At 35.8% G+C, this 23,456-nt stretch overlaps 3 protein-coding genes across 8 annotated transcripts; 1 reads left to right on the top strand and 2 right to left on the bottom strand.

The window, feature by feature from the left end:
* Window positions 1-16: 16 nt before the first annotated feature.
* Window positions 17-1,201, bottom strand: LOC109536612 (mitochondrial coenzyme A diphosphatase NUDT8). The gene has a single exon (XM_019902900.2). The coding sequence runs from the start codon at window positions 845-847 to the stop codon at window positions 128-130; it is 720 nt and encodes a 239-aa protein (XP_019758459.2). The 5' UTR covers window positions 848-1,201; the 3' UTR covers window positions 17-127.
* Window positions 1,202-4,115: 2,914 nt separating this feature from the next.
* On the bottom strand, window positions 4,116-8,899 carry LOC109536716 (clavesin-1). Of its 3 annotated transcripts, none has more exons than XM_019903053.2 (5): window positions 8,672-8,899; window positions 5,701-6,040; window positions 5,023-5,276; window positions 4,717-4,877; window positions 4,116-4,439 (listed from the first exon to the last, which is right to left on the bottom strand). In XM_019903053.2, the coding sequence occupies exons 2-5, from the start codon at window positions 6,029-6,031 to the stop codon at window positions 4,337-4,339; spliced, it is 849 nt and encodes a 282-aa protein (XP_019758612.2). In that variant the 5' UTR covers window positions 6,032-6,040; window positions 8,672-8,899; the 3' UTR covers window positions 4,116-4,336. The 3 variants fall into 3 exon arrangements, with proteins under 3 accessions (XP_019758612.2, XP_019758610.2, XP_019758611.2); XM_019903051.2 differs by lacking the exon at window positions 8,672-8,899 and adding an exon at window positions 7,603-7,881; XM_019903052.2 differs by lacking the exon at window positions 8,672-8,899 and adding an exon at window positions 7,675-7,841.
* On the top strand, window positions 4,830-22,043 carry LOC109536715 (protein quick-to-court). Of its 4 annotated transcripts, none has more exons than XM_019903048.2 (13): window positions 4,830-4,904; window positions 14,169-14,421; window positions 14,563-14,794; window positions 17,018-17,171; window positions 17,355-17,427; window positions 17,499-17,573; window positions 17,705-17,873; window positions 17,925-18,073; window positions 18,129-18,350; window positions 18,425-18,599; window positions 19,254-19,346; window positions 19,705-19,788; window positions 20,084-22,043. In XM_019903048.2, the coding sequence occupies exons 2-13, from the start codon at window positions 14,198-14,200 to the stop codon at window positions 20,279-20,281; spliced, it is 1,848 nt and encodes a 615-aa protein (XP_019758607.2). In that variant the 5' UTR covers window positions 4,830-4,904; window positions 14,169-14,197; the 3' UTR covers window positions 20,282-22,043. The 4 variants fall into 4 exon arrangements, with proteins under 4 accessions (XP_019758607.2, XP_019758608.2, XP_019758606.2 ...); XM_019903049.2 differs by lacking the exon at window positions 4,830-4,904 and adding an exon at window positions 11,851-11,992; XM_019903047.2 differs by lacking the exon at window positions 4,830-4,904 and adding an exon at window positions 13,517-13,676.
* The last annotated feature ends 1,413 nt before the right edge of the window (window positions 22,044-23,456 follow it).

The following is a 23,456-nucleotide window of genomic DNA, read 5'->3' as shown; positions in this document are numbered from 1 at the left end:
AAAATTAGTACATTTTAATTGAACGTTGTGACTTATATTTTCCTCTTTATACGTCCAACAATGTTCCTAAATATCCGTGTAATTCCGTAAATTTAAAATAAGTTATTTACAATGTAGCTGGAATTTTTTATCTTATCGCATGCCTCATGTTGTGTTTTACAGGATTCATGTACTTAATGTTATGAAAATAGGCCTGGTGCGGCAACAAGCTGCTTAGAAACCGATAGGTAAGTAGAGCGGTAAGGCCCCAAACGCGCATTTTGCCTCCAGTGAATACCGGCATTGAGGCGAATGCGCCCCGAAACTGAGTGTAGCCCAAGTTCTGCGGTTTGCAGAGATCTTCAAGGGGCACAGTGAAAACGTCCTCCACTTCTGAAGAGTTCACTTTGAGGTCATATTTTCGATATTCTCCTTTGATCTGGCCTATCACAGGAGTCACGCTGGTTTCTAGGCGCGTCACTATAACATTGCCGCTTCCCCAGACTTCAATGTTAGTGCGTTCGATGCCCAATTCCTCCTCAGTCTCCCTTAGAGCGGTTTGTTCCAGGTTTCTATCGGTCACGTCCTGCATGCCGCCAGGAAAACTCACTTGGCCCCGATGGGATTTCAAATTTGCCGCCCTCAAAGTGTACAGTATCGCCACCTTTCCATCGACTAGACAAAGTGGAATTAGCACTCCAGCTCGCTTGTTTGGTTCATGCGCGATCATCCTTATCGGCTTCATGCTGGAGAATTTGGCCACCGTTCTTTTGATGTTTTCATCACTCAAAATCACTTCCGGGGAATATAAGCTGGAGTATCGGCATCCCAGCTTTTTGAGGAGGGAAACTCGCGGTTTAAGGAGCATGACGAATCGGAATTCGAGTCATTTAAAGACACAGCACTTGAATTTGTTATGACTTTTCAGTCGGGTGTCAACCAGCTGATTCACGTGACGCAATTTTTTTATCACCAACACGCCAAGCAAATCACCAAAGGCCCCCCGTGATATTCTTTGCCGCACTGACACTTTTCGCACTGAATCCTACGGGATTTAACGCTCTACGGATTCACAGGATTTTAAGACCAGCTCGCTTCTCTTTTATTAAAATCGATATTTTATGTTGAACTCAGTCAAGGTCTGGCCTTCCACTACAAAGTGTTGTAACTGGCAAATTTCGGAAATTTGCGGTTACTGCGACTAATTGGTGTGTTTGATTGAGAACATTCAGTGCATATACATATACAGGGTATGCAGGAGTATTTTCAAGAAATTGCCCTTTGGATCGTACAGACCATCAGCTGCTATATTATGCCAAACACACTGTACATTTCCTCAAAACTTAATTCTCATTTGTATATACTTTCCTGACTGTGTTTCAATTTCAAATGAAATTCATTCCTGGGTTTTAGTCATTTATTGTCTCTATTTATCAATCAAAATTTTTTTTCGCTGTATTTTTCCACCATCATCAGTTTTTATGTGGCAGGCATTTGAAAATGCATGCCAAGGCTTAAAGCAGCAACAACGCTGATGATGGTGAAAAAATACACCAAAACGTATTTTGATTGATAAATAGAGACAATAAATGACTGAAACCCAGGAATGAATTTGATTCTTAATTCTTATAAAAAATAAAGTATTTGAAAAAGACAAGAAAATTATTTTGATCTCCATCATTTTTTCACTTTAGAATTGTTAAACTTTACTTTGGTTGATCTGTATAATGAAGCAAAAAGTCTCTCACTCACTTTAGTCCTTTGTTATATTATATATATGGGATCTTTCATCAGAAAGAGGCTCATTTGAACGAAGTAATGGATGTCTGAGAATAGCCCTGGTTTGTCCATATGGAAATAATGCAATAAAATGTTCTTTAGGTCAATAACTGAAATAACCACTATTTTTTCATTTAAAAAATTTAAATTTTTGAGGTTTCAAATGATTTCTGCCCTGATACAGGCGAAAATGTCATATGACATGAACATTTTTAGGAGTTGGCACAGTGCTGCGCAAATGATTTGGTGCGCCAACCCAACGCACCGGCGCAGTAACTCGGTTCCGTTGCTGCGAACATGTTGATGAACTAATTTCACTTGTTTTTAGATTTATTTTAACGGCCATTTATTAATAATATTTCAAGTCTTCAAAATTTCAGAATTTTTCAGTTTTAGCAAAGTTACTCTTCCTTCTAAACTCTCAATTTCCTAGTTTCACTTAAAAATACTGACAATCTTGAGATATTTTCTGCAAAAAAATATAAAATATATTAGTTTGTTATATTATATATGGGATGTTTCACGAGAAAGAGGCTCATTTGAACGACATAATGGAAGTGTGAGAACAGCCCTAGTTTGTCCGTATGGAAATAATGCAATAAAATGTTGTTTAGATCAATAGCTGAAATAATCACGTTTTTTTTTTAAACAATTAATTTTTGAGTTTTCAAATGATTTTTGCCCCAATGAATTTTACATTAACATTTTTTCATTCATTTTATCGCCTCCTTCGTCAATTTTTAAAAAAAGGTTTGAAATCCCTTTCCAGCTTCGAATTTGAGACAAAAATAAAATAATTTTTTTACCAAAAAACAAACCGATTAAGCGAGTTTATAAAATATTATTTGTAAAACTCGTCACCCCTATTTTTCTGAGTCTGTAAAGTTTCTAATGTAAAGTAAACTGAATTTTTATCTTGCTTAACTTTCTACTCAAAAACGCTCTATTTTGTAGAGTTTCATTTGAAAATACTGAAAATCTGGAAATCTTTTTTTACACCAAAAATTCCAAAATAAATGTATAGCTTTGCAGGGATTTTATAAAAACTTTTTCAGTCGAATTCGGGACGAAAATAAATTTCTCCCGATTTTCCCGAAAATCATTAAGATTTTCTCCAAAACTGATTATAAAGCTTAGTTTTAACCAAAAGTGCAAAAACAAGTTTTTCATTCCTGACAAGCGTGAGGTCTTTCCAGCCAAAAATTACAAAATTAATTTTGTTTTTAGAAAACTTTTCAGCTTCGAATTTGGCAGAAAAAACAAGTAATTTTATTTGGTTTTTTCTAAAAGTAATTGAGATTGTCTTGAAAATACGACTAGAGAGCAAAAGTTCAGGTCTCCAGTTTTAGCAAAGTTTTTTAGGCAATTCTTTCTACGCAAAAAGCGCATTATTTTTTTGTTTTACTTAAAAATACTGACAATTTTCAAGTATTTTCTGTCAAAAATTTTTAAATAAACTTTGCCACTAAACACTCGCCTCCTTAACCGCTTTGTAAAAATGTGTCAAGAAACGTTTGCGGCCTCAAATATTGGCAAATGGAGTCTTTTATTCAAAGAAATACGAGATCGATTTTACGACAAAACTCGTCTTCTTAATTGTCTTATTCGAATACTCGTTTTACTTTTGAATTTGCGACAAAATCGAAACAAAGTTATCTTGTTTTTTTTTAGAAAAAATTTAAGTTCCTAAAAAACGAGCAGACAAAGCAAAAGCATATAATCAACTATTTGGAAAACTCTTCACCCTCATCACTCTGAAGATTTTTAAGTTTCTTCAAAATTTGCGGTTTTTCCGATTTAGACCAAATATTCCAAAAATACTTAGGAGTTAGCGCAGTGCTGCGCAAAAGGTTTGGTGCGCTAACACAGCGCACCCGCGCAGTTCTCCTAAAAATGTTGATGACCTTTTTTTCAGCTGTTAAAATTGCAGTTTCTGTCATCGGTAAATGAGTTCTAACGCATTAACCGATGAGTTAAAACTCATTAACTCAGAGAGCGGCTACAACTCAAAAGCGCAACTCAACACAGTGTTACACGGGCCTACTCGCTACGTCCTTAAACATGCTGCTGCCCTAATTAATACAAGACGAAATCTTCATGTGCCAGCAAAATTTCGCCATTTAGAACAAAAAAAATAGCGTACAAGGAAATAAAGACAATATTTTACAGGATTTTCGACGCTAGTCACATTTAATTTAAAGCTGGAATTCAACTAAAAAGCTCTGTAAAAATACGAATAAAAACTCATAGAATGGAAAAAACGCAACACGTACACCGCTCGGTTGCAATAATTCAATATTTCCATTTTCAATTATTCCTGTATTGTATTTCCGCTGAACTCATTGACTTTTTAGGCACGTGTTTCTATACTTTATTATATTTTATACATCATTTTTTCATTATCACATCTACTGATTTTAAACCACGATACTTTGATGGTTTCTAATACTAAATGGAAAACTGAATACATAATTAAATATTAAATAAATACACTTAAGTAGATTTTGTTTATTCCTACACAAGTCTTTTTTGCTCATTTACTGCCCACTTACATACACTTAGAGTTTTTAATGCACTTTTACGTTGATTTTTCCGATAGGGTTTTTGTGTCCAAAGAGTCCAAAAATGACCTGGGATTGTAGCTCGGCTGTTCGCCACCTAATTCTGCCGGCAAAACGTCTCTAAAAGTCCAGAATTTATAAAGAATTAATCCATGCAAAAAACAGTTTTGTTGCAGTCATCGCAGTTTCAAAGCTAGTTTTCTGGCAATCGAGAAATTAAAATAATTTAATTGTTTAATGTTAATAAGACAATATTCCCACGTGTGCAATGATTCCAAAAAAAAACATCTTAACAAATTTGAAAACTAAAAAAAGGCTAAAATGCTGTCATTAAAAAACTGAAAAGTGACTAAAAATGAAATTATTTATTAAAAACTTGTTCATATACTCGACTTACCGGTGAACTAATTCATGTAATGTGCTCAAATTGTTTCCATGTCTGAAAATGTGTTCTTTTATTTCCTCTTTCAGAAACGGTTTTATTACTGTTAAAGCCGCATCCACATACCATGGCTGGCCAATGAAATGAATGCCTTTAAATCGAACTGGAAAACAATCCTGCAAAAACAGAATAAATAAAAGTTGGTAAGTTTTTAAGACTGGGATATTTATAAACTTAATAATAATAAAATAACCTTCTTCAAGACTCAAATTGGATTTTGGTCTGATTGATTTTTTAAAATTTAAACAGTTAAAACCTCACCTGCAGTCCTTCGATCATCAGTCTTAAAATTGAAGGTTTCAAATGGGACGTTTGTTTATACGAAAACTCGGTCCAATCCACAATGACCACCACCCCATTGGCTTGATTGTGCAAATCGTTCGTTACTTGTTCCAAACATACCAACATCGCCCTGTATATGCTTAGCAGGCTGTAACTGCAATCCCAGTTGTTTGCAGTTAAAAGTAACACACATCGCCCCTTTCGGTCCTTGTCCTTTAGTACACCTGGTAGTCCTAAAGATGTTTAAAAAAAATTGTGCGCCTTTTAGAAGAAATTGTCTTCTTAATTGCAGGATGGTTGATTTTTCTTGGGAATTCGGTCTGGGCAGTGGTGAGGAAAAAGAAAAACTTTTTTAGCTACCAAGCTTACCAAGCCAATTTATGCCCAGACCGAGTTCCCAAGAAAAATCAACCATCCTGCAATTAGTCGATATCGATCGAGAAACTGAACTTGTTGTCTTCTTAAGACAGCTAAACTGATTTGGAGCACTTTCGGTCTTGAAATTTGAAAATTTGCTTGAAAATCTTCAACGTAAGTGCTGTGGCCTCGAAATCAGTTTAGGTGTCTTTAAGAAGAGCGTTTTCTTTAAAAGTCATCCAATTTTTGCCTGGATTAAAGCAACAGTTAGCGCATTTCACTCTCTGTGAAAAAACTTACCATTTTCTAGTGCCTTCCGTACATCAGCAGAGTCCAAATTTAAATCGCGAAAAATATCCGGATTCCGTTTCCTGTACCAGTAAAAGTTTTTCAGCGTCTCAAAACTGTCCTCCAGTATAAACTTTCGGGCAAACAGGAACTTTTGGAGCGTCTTCTCATCTTGCTCTATGTGATTTTTGAATTCGATGTCGCCGCAACTTTTTATCACGTTCCTTAGAGCTTTGATGGCCACTTCCCTATCACTTGCAGTGAGGTTCTTGTAGAAGGTTTTGTTGATCGATTTGCTGAATAAGTCGTTATTCCTCCAACCGTAGTCGATGTATTCGGACATATTCGCACTCTGAAACAAAACGGTTTTTAATTTCTGAATAAGAGATAAGATAGAATCAAATAGAAGCACGTGAGAAAAGGGCGAAACAAAGTGAAAATTATTCAACAACGTTGAACTAGGTTGAATCTAGCGACTAGTACTTACTTAGTTTTAATTTTTTTGCTTATTTTTCTACCTTGATGCATTCTGGACTCATTTTTTTCTTTGTCGCCACCTCGCTAGCTTAAACATTAATAAGAACCGACAATGGGAGAATCCAGACAGCTTTGCCAAACAACGCGCTAATCTTTAAGCCATTAAAAAATAAAACGCATCACATACTCAGATAACCAGCTTCAGTTGTAAATTATCATAAAATGCGCTTTTATATATAGTAAGCAGAGTCTGCACTAAATGTTTATTTGCCTTATGACCCATTTGCACTAATCGCACGCAGGATAATCGTTGTCTGACGCGTAAAGCAGGTATGGTTTACCTGCGGTTTATTCTTGAATACGTTTTAAAATTAAACGAATTTTGTGAAAAAAAAATCCGAAATAGACTGATGTAACTGAGGGAAGAGCATTCAATTCTCTATCCAACGATGCCAAAACGAATTTTCTGGCTCGAATGGTTCTTGAGAAACCTCGAAAAAAGCAGCGTCATGTTCAAGTAGATTTTGCAACTAAAAAAAAACCACGCAAATCTAAAACTTCTTGAATTCAAGCATTTTTTGAGAAAACTGCCAACTTTCCTTATCGATGGTTCACTTGCTAAAAAGGCCATTTATTTCTCTCTAGAATGACGTATAAATGAGCGTTCTTGCTCATTTTGCCTCCGAGAAATGAGCAAAAATGCGACGGAAAACATGAAATTTTGGCATAATCTTGCACTTAAGTGTCTGATATTCAAATTTCGCTTTCTGGGTCCAAACCACTCAAATTTACTCACTCACGTTGTTACGACTGAATCGACTTTTCAATTCTCTATCCAACGATGCCAAAACGAATTATGTGACTCGAATGGTTCTTGAGATACTTCGAAAAAAGCAGCGTCATGTTCAAGTGGATTTTGCAACAAAAAAAACCACGCAAATCTAAAACTCCTTAAAAACTTTCTAAAAAGGCCATTTAGTTCTCTTTCGAATGATGTAAAAACGTTCGTTACCAAAAACGAGCGTTCTTGCTAATTTTGCTTCCGAGAAACATGCAAAACGGGACGGAAAACATTAAATTTTGCAATAATCTTACGCCACCCTTGCCCAAAACGACGATAATTTTTCTAATTTCATAGACAACAGAAGACTGTATTTTTCTACGTAACCTGGATTCGCCCCTGAATCAGAGGGACGATCCAGGATGAAAATCGAAAATATCATCTGAATTAAGCGCAATGAAGAATTTTGCAAAGAAAAACTACAATATAAAATCAAAGACCAAAAATGCGGCAAGATTAAAAATTGGACAAAAACATACATATGATTGAACATGAACGATGATCCGAAGAAAACAGATGTCGAAAACACCAATTTCATTAACAAAAAAACATTTAAAAACACTTCAAATAACATATTTAAATATACTTCATAATACCTGTTCTTTAGCACTTTGACTCAATATCACAGAAAACATAATGCAATCAATCTGCGACTTTTTGGGGCTTGCCTCATATCACAGAAGCATGATGAAGAAGTTCTTCACAAGTTGGCACATTTTCAGGCAAATTTTCCGAATAAAGCACGTTCAAATGCAGATGTTCGGACTATGAAATATTCGAAATTGATCAACATTCCGATATTTTTGCGCAAGTTTTCCCATTACTAAATGTGACTCCATATCTTATCAATGGATAATTGATAGGAATGATATTGGCGATTTCTAATCTATTCGAATAAGTGTGAAGGGCACGTGAAATGTGACGAAAGTTGTTTGCTTAAGAAGTTTTCTAACATTAAGTTTAGAAAGTATTTAATTTACTTTGCTTCTCTAGTGTTCACGTTAATAATGTTCTCTCATTCGACAATCTGTAGCAAAAGCATTCGTCTTTCCTTTAACTAATGATGTTTTTCTATCACTATCAACTGTTTTGACTCATTTCGAGTTATCCTTTTTAGATATCCAGAAATGTTAAACTAATGACCGTATTAACAAAGAAGCAGGTGATAATCACAGTTAAGTGCAATGTTTAGAATTAAAGACCTTTTTAAACTTGTTCAAAATAAACAGCTGGCAAAACGGCACAATAAAACACTTATATTATAACTGCGTGCTACTCCGAGGACGCGTTTCGGACCTATTAGTCCTCGTCAGTTGCATATGACTCAATCAAAAGTTTGCCCTTTCAAAGGATTCGATGTTTCGCTAGCACACATGGCTACCTATCATCTTCAGTAGTCACTTGAAATTTACGCCTTTTCTATCGCTGTAGACACTTTCCACAAGCCACACTTTTCTGTTTAGTTCAGGAAATTCTATAGTAAATTTCAGACATGAAATGTAAAAAAATTCTACATTTTCCGGTTGCTTCTGCTTAAGCTAAAGCCGCTCGTATAAGCCTTTGAGCAAAACAGGCAAAAATCGATCAGAAAGATTTGAAATAACCTCGTGCGCTCTCTTAAACATTGCAAACTATTAAACGAGAACCTGATGTTTCGCAACTTACCGTTGGTACCAAAAGCGACCATATGAACCAACTGAACTTAAAAGCAGTAAAATGAGTAAAAACACAAAACACACAACTATTGACTGATAAAACTGGTCTATGTATGTCTTTGGCTCGTACTAGTCGTACTTGTTTGCTGGTCGCTGATGACTCAGGAAGTTTTTAACTTTCGTTAAGTCAATCGTGGGCTAACTGCATTACAACTGCGAACCGTGAACGTACAGTCAGAACCACCAATAAAACTTAATTGGGTTCATTTATACTTGGTCCACCTTTGCGTGGTTTTGTTAATTTTTTCTCTCAATTTGCCGCATCACTGTTTAGTCACTGTATACCAAATGACTAATACACCCGGAGGCCGGAGAAGAAGAACCCTTTTTCCCTAGCTGCTTCTGGTACCCAAAATTACAAAAATCCTTTCCCCAAAAAAATTCAATCAATCAATCCTAAAAAAAGTGATTGACCACTAAGGTTGCCGCCTCAAAGTGTTTTTCCTCGGACTGTACAAACAATTTCGAATGGGTGCCACTGGTGGAGGGGGAAATCTACCATGATGGTACCAGAGCAGGACGACTAGCCATGAGTGAAACCGGTGGGACGTAAGTCCTCACTTGAACCTTAATGCACTTTAATTACCTCCATTTTTGTCGGACGCAAATCTGGTCTAAACATGGTTTGGTACCATTGGAAGTACCATGGTAGTGACGCGATGGTCTTTCTGATTACGTCTAGGTCGGGCGTCTCCTTCCTTCCGGCTTCAACTGTCCGATTTTGCCTTTTAACTGCTTCTTTCGAGCATTTCTTAAGTGTATTTTGGGCGTTTTTTAGTTAAGTTCTACTGGTTGAGGCGGATTCATGTTTTCAACTTTTTTGTTGGGGATTTTGCCGAAAAAGTTTTGTCTTGTAAAAGCGATTTACGAGACGATTTCCTCGCGTCTTCTATTAGTGTTCATGAAACTATCTATTGAAGTAAGACTCTTTGTCAATCTGTAATAAAAGGCGTGAGGAAATTCTGTTTTTTAACACTAAAATTTTGAAGCGAAATACCCAACAGCATAGTGGGAGCTGGGTTGACACTTTTTGAATTTGTATTATTTATTCTTTATTTTCATTGTACGAGCTAAATTTTGTATTGTTTTTACCGTGCGATTTCTTCACATTGTTTTTTAATTATTAAATAATATAATGTAATAATAGGTAAATTAGTTTAAGCGTTTTTAATTGTTTTGAATTTCTCAACCGCCAGATTTGAACTTTTGTAAAAATCGATTCGATTAACTCAATCTTCACTGATTAGTAGATTTGAGTGTCAAAAATGTTCAATCCATGTCCTGGTAAAATTCACCTAAATAAAACACGCAAAGGATGTTGCATAAGCAAAATAACACTTAATAAACTTTAGATAAATATTTCAAAATCGTCAACATATTTTCAAGCAGATCGAAATGAATAAAAATTCATCTAGATGTTCCCAATGGATTGGTCTGGATCTTTTGTCTTTGAAGTTAAGAAATTTCCCGTTTTTCATGTGTCTGATGCACTCGAAACAAGACCATTTAGACCCTTTAGGCCAACTTTCGAAACAAGCTTAAGTAATTTTTTCGCTCGGATAATAATAATCGGAGTCCGAACATAGAATAAAATAATTTAATTGAATTCAAATGTTTCCTTTGTTCTCAAACAGTCGCGAATGTTGGTCCAAGAGGAGCGAACGAGCAAACGAACGTTAACACAAACGTTTCACATAACAAAATGTATTTATTGTATATAGAAGACCACTTTACGATTAATCAGTTGACAGCATAACAGTCGATACTGTATCAATTCTCATTCGACAAATTAATATTTTTATTTTTATTTTATGTAGAACATGACTCGCATACGGCAGTTCCATCCGCTATTTTTAGCAAGTAAATAGTACAAATTCGATTTTTTTTTAATGCAAGACTCGTATGTCTGTTTCCGGTGCTAATCGGTAGTGCGGTCATGTCGGGTCTCTTCATTAGTGGTACCTGATCGCTTTTATCGGCGTTAATCGCTTTTGGGACGCGAAAGTTGGAAAGAAAAACGTGCACCCAAAGAACAGCACAAGTGTTGTAATATCGGTTTGCGTATATTTTCTAGAAGCGCAATTAAGTTTGTTTGATTATTAATTGAATTAATAGCAATGGCTATTATCCTTTTTTACAGTCTATTCTGTAAATTCAGCCAATTTTAGACTCGCCAGATTATTTGTTCGTAACCTTGCAGATTAGATTATAACGGAGTTAAGAAGGCAAGTAAGAAAGTGCGTTTGATTATGTTTCCCCCCCCCCAATTGCTCAATTTTCAGGTTGAATTAACGACATTAACGTACCGTTAAATAATAAGAAAATAGTAAATTAAAGTTTGAGTGAATTTATCAATAATTAACTACACAAATTGGTTGAGAAACTCTATTGAAGGCAGTAAAAAAGCGGCAAAGGCAGGCTGTGGTCCTTCGAGCTGGTTGAAACTTTTCATTTTTGTTCACTGAAGCGATTGGTTCGGAAAAATTCATAGAAAGTTCGGGAAAATAATGAAAACTTCAGTTCTTCAGAGATGATTTTTTTGAATTTGCCTTTTTTCTCAAACCCTTCAAAAAAAAATCCTGATGTCTCCTAAATCCTCTCTTGCTTGCAGCCACAAACTAAAGAAAAGTCTTTTGAAAATTAGCCAAGTTTTTGATAATTTCCTATACAATTACTGTTTCAAATCCACCCATTATTACCATCCACTTAATTGTTTTTATTAAAACTACGCTTTTTACTTGATGATGGTTTGTAACTGAGTACCGCCGGTACCAGAATGCACTTGCTTAAGTAGTACCACGGTACCGCAATAACTAGCATTAGAATGGACACCATGTAACGCATTTCTCTTGCTTTTGCATCAACGGCACACCAAAAAATAACCAGATTTAACACTTTGTGCGTTTTTTCTAAAACCCTCTGTCCTGTCTTTGATACACTAATTGAACTGCCAACAAGCTCCATCTTAAAGCCTCAGTAAAACACTTTAAAAATGAGGAAAAACATTGGTAAAAAACTCTCATTATATGGTAAAACACCGGTTTGTTACGTCATAGTCGACCGATAGCGAGAGTTGGTATTTGAGAACCCCCCTTTTTCAAAGCAACCAGAGGGGAACCAAAATTAATGTTGTTTCTAGAATTACAAGCTGAAAAGTGTAACAAACTTCAATCGGGTACAAGAAATGGTACCAAGCACGAATCCGGTTGTGCCGCTCTTAACTGCGTGTTGCGCGTATTGGCTGGTGTGTTTTTAAGAAAAATTCACGCGGGTGAGTAGCAAAAAACATCCACCAATTTGGGGCAAAACTTATTGATTGGACGGTGCGAAATGTTATCACGTCACACTTCAACGGCTTTTTTCAAGGTTTTTCGCAATGGAAATTGAATCAGGCGCATGCCAACTATAAATAATAAAATATACAATTGACCTTAAATTTTTGTATATGTATGAAAAAGTATGCATTAAAAGCGAAAGGAGATTAAAGATATATTTATAGAACGCCAACACATTATATTGCCAGGAAAATATATAACTTAATAGAGATTTTGTAACCGGCAGGCGGCACAAGGAAAAATTATGATCGAAATACAACTTTGAATTGCTAGTGAAACTGAAGAATAGACTGAGAAGAAATAATTTGATTAACATTCGAAACCGCACAAAAAATCAGCATAAAAGAAGCAAAAGACGGACAAAAAACGTTGGTTTTCCAAGTGAGCAAGGCGACAGCAAACCTTAATCGCCCTGTATTAATTTCACAATTTATGCGGCCATCACTGGCATTTAACTAAATTTACAAATTTATTCAATTAGTGACGCTGCGTATTTTTCTACCTTGCAGTAACACCGTTTTTATTTACTTTTCATTTAGGAGATTTAGCAAGATTTCTAGTCAATTACCGAACGTGGTGGGTTTTCGGGTTTTTTGAGGAAAATGTTTCTTTGGCAATGGCAACAGAAAACTCGCTAGTTTCATTGGAAAGTTTGCAAAATTTAGATCGAAAGCACAGCAACCACTGAAGATGTAAGGCGCTCGTGTTTGAGAAACGTTAGAAAAGAATTATTTACAACGTCAGGCTAAATGCTCGAAACGTTAGCAGTTTTAAGACATTTGTATTGGTAAATGTAGTATATCTGGTACGATATTCGATCTTGAGGAAATTAAACTTTGAGAAACTGTAAAAATGTTTTTAAATATTCCTGATTTTTAGGTTAGTGTGTAATTCATGAAACTAACTCAAACATTTTTTACTGCTTATTAAGAGTTTTGTACTAAATGTGTGCAAACTATTTAAACGCAATATTAAATGCATTGCACTTGATGACTTTTTGGTTTGAAGAAAACGTTCTTAGTCTTAGCAAAACATGACGCTCGTTAAAGCAAATTTTCGCGAAAATGATCGGAAATACCGAAATAAAACAGGAGTACACAAGTAATGCAAAAATGATGCTCTTCAAAATTTTGCATTTAATTTCATGTGCAACATACCGGGTGGGACATAAATGTCGATGAAATTGGTCGTAAGAGGAGCTTGCAACAGTTCCAACATGAGCGTCATTTGCCAACTGCAAAAATGCAAGTTTGCACAAATTTTTCAATTTTCGAGTTTGGAAAAAATTGCAATTGAAAATAAATAATCACTTGTTGCTAATCTGGTTAATGGCTTTCGGATTTAGCAACTTGGAACCCGCATTTTTTTAAATGTTAATGTTGCTAAGAACAATGCATTTTATTAGCTTCACTCTATATAGAAAATTGTCAACTTTAAACAGCAGGTACATTTTTTTGATAAGATTATCAGTTGTGTGGGAACAGCGATAATAAGCGACTTTTAGTAGCGCGGCCTTGTTTTTACTTAATATTACAGTACGCGTAGTTCTCCAGTTTACAGATGTTTGGTCCAAAAACGACCTAAAATGCATTTCACTTGGGATATACAGGGTCCATAATGGTAAGCATGCCCTGAATCATGTGGCTTACCTAAAATATGGGAAGAACATGCCGTTTACTAGCCCAAACAACAGCTCTTTGATTTATTCTTGTACGAGTCAATAATTTGAAATGAAAGAGGTTGTTGGAGCATCGTCTTCAGAAAAACTGTTAAATTTCCTTTTGAAATTTTTTTAACTTGAGTACTTTCGACTTTAAATCAATACCCCCGATAATTTTGCATACTTCTTACAATCCTGTTTATCTGCTGTTTTTTTTATAGAGAAACCAATTTTTTCGGTCCATTTGATAGACCACGACCAAAAAACTGTTTCTTTGCTCCCATTTCATGCAGAAGTCGAATTTTACGCATGATTAGCCGGGTTGAAGACTCTAGTCAATGGGGGCAAGCTGAAAGCTTCAATCAAGCGCTTAAAAACGCAATAATTTGCCTCTTAAGGAGGTTGCGAGTATTATTTAAGGCACTTTGAGTAAAACGTAGTGAATTTTCCAGCGCCCTCCTTAAATTGAAACCTAGAAGCAATGAGCGGAAAAATGTTCCCTGCAGGGCCGCAATCTCTGGACACCATCATGAACCATCAGGAGCTATCGACGCCACCCGATTCCAAAATCCCCGTACCGTCATCTCCCATCCCTTTCCGAAGACATAATAGTCTTCGGCTAAAGGGAGAAGGAACGCCCAAGATGTACGTGAGGAATTTCAAGGAGGAAGCTTGGTCGAAAGGAACCGGAAGCAGAAGAGCAAGGTTTGAACGGAAAATATTAATTTTCAAACTTCTCTGGTTTTGCAACGTTTTTTCGTTGGACCTGGTCATGTTCTCTCGGTGTAATCGACGCGACAATGCAAACGCCCCGGTTTAATCAATACCATTCCCGTTTCCTGATAGCCAAGATCTGAGCCAAACAGGAAACAAATCTGTGGCAGGAACAAGCAGGAAGTCTGCCAAAAATCCTCCACTGCAACGGGGAAACTCGTTTATGGAGAGGGGTGAAAAAGGGATCGGTAAGGATGGAGGCAAACTATCGGCGCCTCATAGACCTAATTCAGTCAAGATTGGTTGTAGACCAGAAACCGATTGCTTGCAAGGAAACGACACATCGGGAAGGATCAGGAGTTTGGTAAGTTTACTTGCTCGTTCAAAGCTTCAAATTCTCAAAAATCTTAGTGTTTTTACCAGTTTTACGCAAATGAATTATCTGTATATTGCGTTTCTCTGCCTCGAAAGCAGCCGGTGTTTGCTGACTTTGCAAAAACAGTTAATATAAACTGTTGCCGATTTGTATAGGATTGATTGCGGCCTTAATTCGGCCACCATATAAATGAGCAACCAATCAATTAAGCTCTCGTTGTTGTTGTAAATTAATCGAAATGAACAAATTTCTAGAAACTTAGAATGGACTTAGACCGATTTTCACGCAACATTTAACGCTTACCAATTAGACCAAGCAGGAGCATTTTTAATTTCCGATGGAAATTGCCACATTGATCTCTGGGAAAAAAACGCCTGCCAAGTCAGGTGGCTTTCTTTTATTTGCCGACCAGTTAGTGACAATAGCAATTAGTTGAAACAAGACAATGTGAACTAGTGGCACACAGACACTCTGATTAATTATTGCTCGTTTTTCCTATGTTTCATATTCTAATGATTCTGCAATCGACCTACTGTGGCCTAGTTTAGTAAACGTGCTCTTGACCAATAATCTTCTTTGGCAATTTTTCAAATTCAACTAGTTATCGAATGAAACACTCCGGAGAGTGTCAGATACTGTAAGTATTAATATATGGGGATTAAACAGAGAATTTATCATAAAATATCGGGAAAATCGGGGAAATGGCAACGGGTAACTTTCGCACTTGCATGGTTTGCATCGTTAAAGGTAGTAGGTAAGTTTGATGCTGTAGAAGGTGATTTTTCTAAATATTTGCACTTCAAGTCAAGTAAAAGGACTTCAGTTTTCAAAGGTCTATAAAATATGCACCATTTAATCTGCTACTTTGTATGAATTATTTCGCATATAATGTTTTTACCTTTCAATGAAATCGTAATCACTGGTAGCTAAATAACAAGTTAATTGGCTTGGTTATATGTCTTAATTAGTAGAAATTTTGCACATTTTCAACATATTTAACTCCAGCTTATTGCAACCATGCAAGAAAGTACAATTTTAAAGCATAAAACCTATTACTTCGATTGCACGATTTACCATAAAAATTAGTCGGTTATCTAACTCGACTGTTCAATGTATAATGAGGAAATGCTGCTTGAATTCATGTTCATTATAAATTACTGTTCTTTTTGGCATAATAATCAATAACTTATTAAAAACTTGTTGATAATACTGATAAAATAATCTAGTGACAACAATGTACTTAATATGTAAAAGGTTTCAGAGAAAAAGTGGTTTAACCTTCATGAGCTTTCGTTTTCGTGACGGTTTTGCAATTAAAAGGGGTTTCTGATAATTAATAAAAATCAATAATAAGCAGGAATGGAAATTATTTAATATTTTAAGAACTGGTAATTTTTTGGGCACTTTGGGAGAACGATTTCTAAAAGCCCGAAGCAGCCGTTCCAGCAGAAGTTCGGTTAAAACAAACCCCCTTAAAAAGGCAAATTCTCCCCATTGAATATGGCTAAATAAATAAACTAATCAATAGCAAGCCATAAGTTAGTGAATAATAAAGGAACAGCTTGGGTTATTTTGGAAACACTTTCCATGTGCGGCTCATTACGTGCCTGAAATCGATTGAAAAAATGTTCTTTTACTTTAAAAAATTCGATAGAAAATACCGATGATTTTCTTGAAAGATTTGGTGCTCTCTTTTAGCAATTGTTTGATTTTTTGAATTTACTTTTTTTTCAGGTCGCACTAACTTTTCGCCTACTCCTTATTGTTGAACAGTCAAACCGATTAATTTAGCAAATTTTCACTCAGAAACAATGAACCCAAACAAACCGAATGTAAATTTGCCTTTGAATTGTTTATCTTTCTTCTTCGACGTAACTCAAAGTTTCACTTTCGCTTATTTGAAATCGCGTGACTCGTATATTTACTAATTATGTTCGTCTACAAGTTTAATCAAATGTCCCGACAATTTCCAGCTGTTTCTGCAGCAATTTTACCAATTTCTCTTATAAGTAAATGCACATATTACCACAAAGAAAACACCAAATTTTCTGGAAGATATCTAGCAGAGAAAATCCGTTATGGAAAAAGTTGATAATTTCGGCGTCTAAAAGTGAAAAACTAATTATTTTCGCACTCATTCGCTCTAAAAAGCTTCTTTTCCAAAATTCGTTGCCTTTTAAAACATCAATTTACACAGAGTTTCTCTTGCAGTCATTATCATTGTCCAACACCCGGCTAAATAGCCCAAAATCACCGTCTCTTTCCATATCTTCACCATCGGGAAACTCAATTTCGCCGGGACACATAAAGAAATATTCGTCCAGCCAATTGGATTCGTGGGATACTGACAGCGTTACCAGCATAGGCAAGTAAACCCATTGTTTAAAACCATCTAAATCACCGGAAAAAATGACGGCAAACAGGAAATATGCAGAAATAATGCAGCAGGAAGCGTAACCATTATGCGTCTAGCTAACATTCACAACCACCAAGAATAGTGACGTAAATCCGAAACTTTGTTAATGATTTTTACTAAATTTGATTGTAGCAAGCAGTGTGGCATCCTGTGATCATGCAAGTGTGGCCAGAAATGGTACAACTTTCTCAGGAAGAAGTATGAAGTAAGTTGAAGAATAAATTGCTTCCGGCTGCAATTTTGCGTTGAAATTGACTGTTTAATGTATCACTTTAGGTATGTTTTTCATTGCAATCAACATGCGGGCTCTACAGGAGAGGATTACTTAACTCCCACCCAAAGAGCTCACAGGTAACAGTTTTTTTCAACTTCGATAACGGTTCTTTAATTACTCGCGCATTTAATTGAAGTTTATTACACTTATTAAACTAGAAAGTTTCGAAAGCCCCTATTGGAAGCCCAATAATGTAGTTGTTTTAAAGACAGGTCCAAAAGCTGAAGCATCTTCTTCATCAGGCCAAGAAGGAGTTGGAGCAAAAAGATAGTGATATTGTGGCTCTAACCAAAGAGGTGGTTGAGCTGCGCCTTTATAAAGCAGCACTAAGCTCTCCTGAAGACAAATCCAACAGTAGCGATGCGATTACAGTCAGGGTAAGTCACTTTATTCCAAGAATGCCGTTATTTTCGCAATACTTTCGCTAGGAAAACACCAGTGAAGACACCACTCCTGAAGCAGATGTAATTGATTCAGTCCATCATCTACCCAGCGATTTGAACCACTCTTTTGCGGATTCTGGTCATTATGAGGACGGCACCAACTCCTCAATCCACTCCAATGACGACTACACTAGGTAAAACCTTCCACTATATTTTATGCGTTATTTTCGACTTGTCTAATCATTGCAGATCGCCATTCAAGAATAAACTAGTTGAAACTTCAGACAAAGGCTGCACGGCTCACATGAGCATTTTGGAGAAATCGTCCGAACAGAGCAAATTGATAATGGAATACGAGAAAAGAATTCAGGAATTGGTGAGAACGCACGAGGAAGACACTTATCATTTGAAGCAAAAGCACAATGATAAAGTGGAGGAACTTCTTCAACGAATAACAGAAATAAATGCCAGGTAAAATAGCAAGATTAAAATCAATATGTTGAGGAGTTGGTGGACAATAGAGCTACAAACTTATTCCCTTTTAGGTACTGGGAGTTGGTTCCGGAGTTGGATTCGGCCAAAGAAAAAATCAAAGAACTAGAATTGCAATTGGAGGAAGCGAGCAGAAGGTTGGAGGAGCAGGAAGACAAGGCCAAGCAAACTTATCTGCAGATGTACTCGCAAGGGCAGGCGGCTGCAAGGCTTGAGCAGGAAAATGCCGTAAGTTTTCTTAACAATAATAACGGAAAAAGTGTACCGTCTCTGCGTATGTTTCATTACGTTATTGTCTAAAAAACCCAAAAACAGTTATGCGAATTTAACCTTTTTTATTCTGTTCGATTTGGATCTTCAGCTTCAACTGCAATAGAAAAGCACCCACTCTCTTGCAACTTGAGAAGTTTGCAACATTTGGGCATAAAGGAGAACGGTCTATTTTCTGGTCTTTCTGGAAGATTTTTTTAATTTTTTTTGTGAACCACTGAAATTCTACTCAGTTTCATTAACAAGATCTGCAAATTTTGAAAAAAATCATTTGTCAAGTTTGGATTCCTGGATTATTGACTTCAAAAGTTTTTGACAAAAATATGTTAAAAAGCGTCTTTTGGTATTAAAGGCGTTAAAAATTGAGCAAAAACTTGGAAGTTTTGAGAAACCGTTGCAACCGAAAAAGTTGCGCAAATGTTCCAAGCCTCTAAAGTTAAAGCAGAGCTTTTAACTACTGATTTTGATAAGCAACCGGAGAAAACGCCGTTTTCAATTTTAGCTTCTTTCAACAATAATGCAATGCGACTTTGTTAAAGAAACTTCTCGTTGAAATCGCACTAAAAACATACCGACTTTTGTTTGTTAACATGTGAACTTAACTTAAAACAGGTAATGGAAATATCCAGACAACCAAGCAGAGTTTCAGTGCCAGAGCTGCTGAACGAGCTGCAAGTAACAAAAATGGAACTCGAAAATATTAAGGTAAATGCAACCAAAATCACCTGAAAGTCATAATTTGCCATTAATCTATCTCTAACCTGCAGTAACAAAATCTCATTATAAATCAGGCGATTGTACCATGTGCATCAGTGTGTTTGTTTTATAAAAAAATATATTAAATGTACATTGCTTTAGTTGTATCTGGAGTGGCTAATGGTTCTAACCAAAAAATGTGGGCAAAACCCTGAAAAAAAATTCACCAAACTAAACTTTGAAGCATTTTTTACATGAATTTATCAGCATCGTCAACTAAACAAATAAAAGCATTGAAAAAAGCGCACTTTTGTGTGATGTTTGGCCTAGATCGACTTCGTTGGCTTCTTTACATGTGTTTTTTTAGGACGTAGAATACGCGTCGACTTCTAATCAACCATTACTTAGCGCCAAAGAAGCGCTGTCGCTTTGGGTGCTCGGTGCACGTAAGGTAAAACACCCTTAACATACTTAAAAAAAGTGCACCCGTTACGATCTAGATTAAGACGAAAAGCACCAGTAGTTTAATGTTTTGTGCATGAACGCAATTTTTAGGCACCATTTCTTAGGCGAGCACCTGAAGACTATTTTAGGCAGTTTTACTGATTCCTTGGAACAGTTGATTGCATATTAAAATGTTCTGTTTGTCCATTGCTTCTGCCTGTTCATTTTGCTTCCCTAAAGCTTCTACTAGAATTTCACTATGGCGTTAGGTTGAAGTAGATAATAATTTAAGGAACTTTCAGGCCATGTATCGTCAGCTAATGGAGGCCAAAAGCCGCAACAAAATTGATCCAGAAATCACCCTCCAGTTTCTGAAATCGGCCGTTTACTACTTTCTAACCGACAAAGAAAACAGCCATGGGCATTTGAAAGCCATCCAGAGCATTTTAGGTTTTACAGCGAGCGAAATCTCCAATATTGAAAAAGCCAAGCTGACTTAGTGTTTTGAGAAGGGATTTTTCAGAGCAGATAGTTGGGTTTAGTCCAATGTAATTTTTCTTGCGCGGCAATTTATGAATGCTTTTATAGTATACCAAAGAACTGATTAATTTGTTCTGGAACCACAAGCTGTGGCGTAAACTTTCCCAAAAAGGCAACCAACACACAAAAACATGGATATTTGGGGAAAATTTTAATAAGGTGTTATGGACACAAGATGTAATTTCTTCAATTACTAAACACTTTTTTTCATGATTCCATACCTTGTGGCTCTCTAACCACGTCCGAAACCCATTCGCAGTGCCTAAGTACGAAAGGTATAAATTTACCGTTGTTTTAAGCATTTTGATGTTGTGACATTGTGATTAGTAGAACTCAAACTTAGCTAGAATACTTAATAACTTTAAAATTCCGTCGTAGGTAAACTCGAAAAACAAATTTAATAAAAAGCGGGGTTTGGACTCATTTTTGTAATCAAACAAATTTTCTCTGCAATGTTACGGGCCCTCGTCCATTAATCCTGCACTTTTGCGGCAAATAAACACATACATTCTGGTTCATAAAGTCGATTCTTCGAAAACATCCAAAAGAATCGCTTAACATAATCTCTTTGAAACGGTTTACTCCGACATTCTTCAGATTGTTAAGAGGTTTGCTTGACCGTATTCATTTCGCATTACCAAGAAACCTGGCTTATCTATATGTTGAATGCGGATTAACTTTACTCATGCAAACAGTTTTTCAGTATACTTTTAAAGTATAAACTTAAGAAAGAAAAGCCACATTAACAACACCTAAAAAATCAAAATTTGCCGATTCATTACCATTCCAGGAAGATATTTTATAGAGGTTGTTAGGCAAACATCTAAAAGAAGGTGTTAAAGATGTTTCCTTTACCAAGTGTGACTTGCCGCAAAACCAATGCCGAAACAAGAGTTCTATAACAGGATTTATCTTAAAGGCTCCGTGCGTTCAACACTGGTCGAATGGACCCATTAACTCTTGAAATTTTTACCTGCAGACCACCCTACAAAATCCCCGTCCGCGTTCATTTAATTATGTTTTTGTGTTCAAATTGAGGTGTTTACCAAAACTGACGAGGGAAAATCTAAGCAATTAAGCAACGAAACTATAGGCATTGCTGTCGTTTCTTATTCAATTATCCATTTCATAAAATAAAAAATATTACCAACTAGCAGTAGTATAAAGATATCCAAAAAACGCTGTTTGTTCCTTATATATTTATTAATAAATACTTTACTTAAGCTAGAGCACAGTTTTACAATATAAAAAGTACATTATTTAAGCACTGACAATACTTAATAGTACATTAAGTATTTATTTGAAAGGATTCGCTTTAGTTGTAGAAATTAAAGGCTGAGGGATAAAGTAAAGAGGGTTGGAGTGTAGAATAGCAAAATATTCAGCAAAATGCCCCATAAGCGCAGGTAAAACAAGCTAAAGTACATTTTGCTAATTATTTGCGCTATAAATTTACTTAGTAATAATTTTGTAATTAAAATTTAATCGATGAAACTTGTGTCTAAAGCGATGTGGAGTTTGATGGCCTAAAGAAGATAATCAGCATCGTCTACTGCATATACTTTCCCAAACAAACACTCGCTAGACACACGTTTCGTTGTTCATTTAGACATATATTGTATATTTTCTTATTGGTCGGATTGTGCAATCTGTTTCTCTTATAGCTGTTACGATATTTTACTACCTATGATATTGTTGATTAAAATATATAGAAAACATGTTCGCCCTGCGTTGAATTTAATTGTTTCCACTCTAACAAGAGCAACTAGAAAGTAGCAAATAATTTTCCCAAGCTGTTGAGCCTTTTGTGAAATCATCAAAAATCTCTCGTATTGCAACGGCTAAATAAAGCTACAGACAGACAGACACTGGTTAATAAACGAATTGCGTAGTTTTTTCTCACACCAATTGCAAAATCCTGCTATTCAAACACTTCTTATCTATAGCATGAAATGGGTTTCGAAAAAAAATACTTTGCATAAATTATTGCGCTATTAGCATATGTTAAAAGAGCCATGTTTCTGCTGGGGCAGCAATACAATTGGAGAACTAGCGTTTATAGCTAAAATCGAATACACTTTAGCAGGCCATTCGTAATGCTTGGCCATTGACTTTAATGATGATTAAAATGAAATCGCTTGGTCAGCCAATCAAACAGGAAATGTTATTAACTAATCAATATTTTGCAGGACTTTGAGAGACAAATTGTTGCTTCTCGAACTGTTGATTGAACCGAGCAGGATGTGGATTGTGGTTTCTTGAATGCACTGAAGGAGTTTACTCAAGAAATGGTTCAGAAACTTTTCCACTAAAAGTGAGAATGTGTAAAAAATTTTCAAAAAAAAAAAATTCCTTGCGTTGTATTCCTTAAATTTCCAAAAGCAATTTGTTTTCTGTCGTTTAGCGCGATTGATTTGAACATGAAACAAGGAAAACTGGCGTTAACTGTCAAAACTGTTCTAATTTAATAATTTGCTATTTTAGAAAATCTGTTACAAGTTAGAAATTTGTCTGGGCAATAAAAACAAACATGTGAAATTTAAATGCTATTCAAAACTATTTTTGTCTTTTTACAGAAAGCCGAAACTATCGGCATGATTTTGTCGCATTTCTAGCCATTTTGATCCACTGTGGCGGCATGACTGTTTGATCTCCTTCAAACATTCCTCCTAAACGTGGAGTGAATTATAGCTGTTCCATGTCGATCAAGAAACGCTTTTAGTCGGTTGCCTTTCATAATACAGTGGTCGAGTTCAGTGGAATATTTCTCTATATACTATTTGGCATACAGAGCGTTTTTGATTTTCGATAAGAATAAAGTTAATTTTAAATAATTGTGTTTAATAGACGTAAAATGAATAGGAAAGAAGTGCAAAATAGAAAAATTTCTGGAAAAATGTTTTTTGAAAGTTGAGGTTCAATTTCGCATTAAGGAAACTTCTGAGTGGAGAGTGGAGGTTGAATTTATATTATTCAAATGCTTTTGGGAACTTGGAAAGTAACGAAATTTGTTAATTTGCAAGTTGAAGACGATGAAACTACACATACATTTTTCAAAGTTCTACGGAAATATAAAAGGTTTGAAGATTTGTGTGGAAAACGCATCAGTTCGAGGGCAATGGAAGGCAGAAAAAA

The sequence above is a fragment of the Dendroctonus ponderosae genome, unplaced genomic scaffold (genome assembly GCF_020466585.1).
Source record: "Dendroctonus ponderosae isolate FM_Combo_2020 unplaced genomic scaffold, Dpon_F_20191213v2 Dpon_F_20191213_2, whole genome shotgun sequence".
NCBI lineage: Eukaryota > Metazoa > Arthropoda > Insecta > Coleoptera > Curculionidae > Dendroctonus > Dendroctonus ponderosae.
This window is presented reverse-complemented; position numbering and strand designations above follow the sequence as displayed.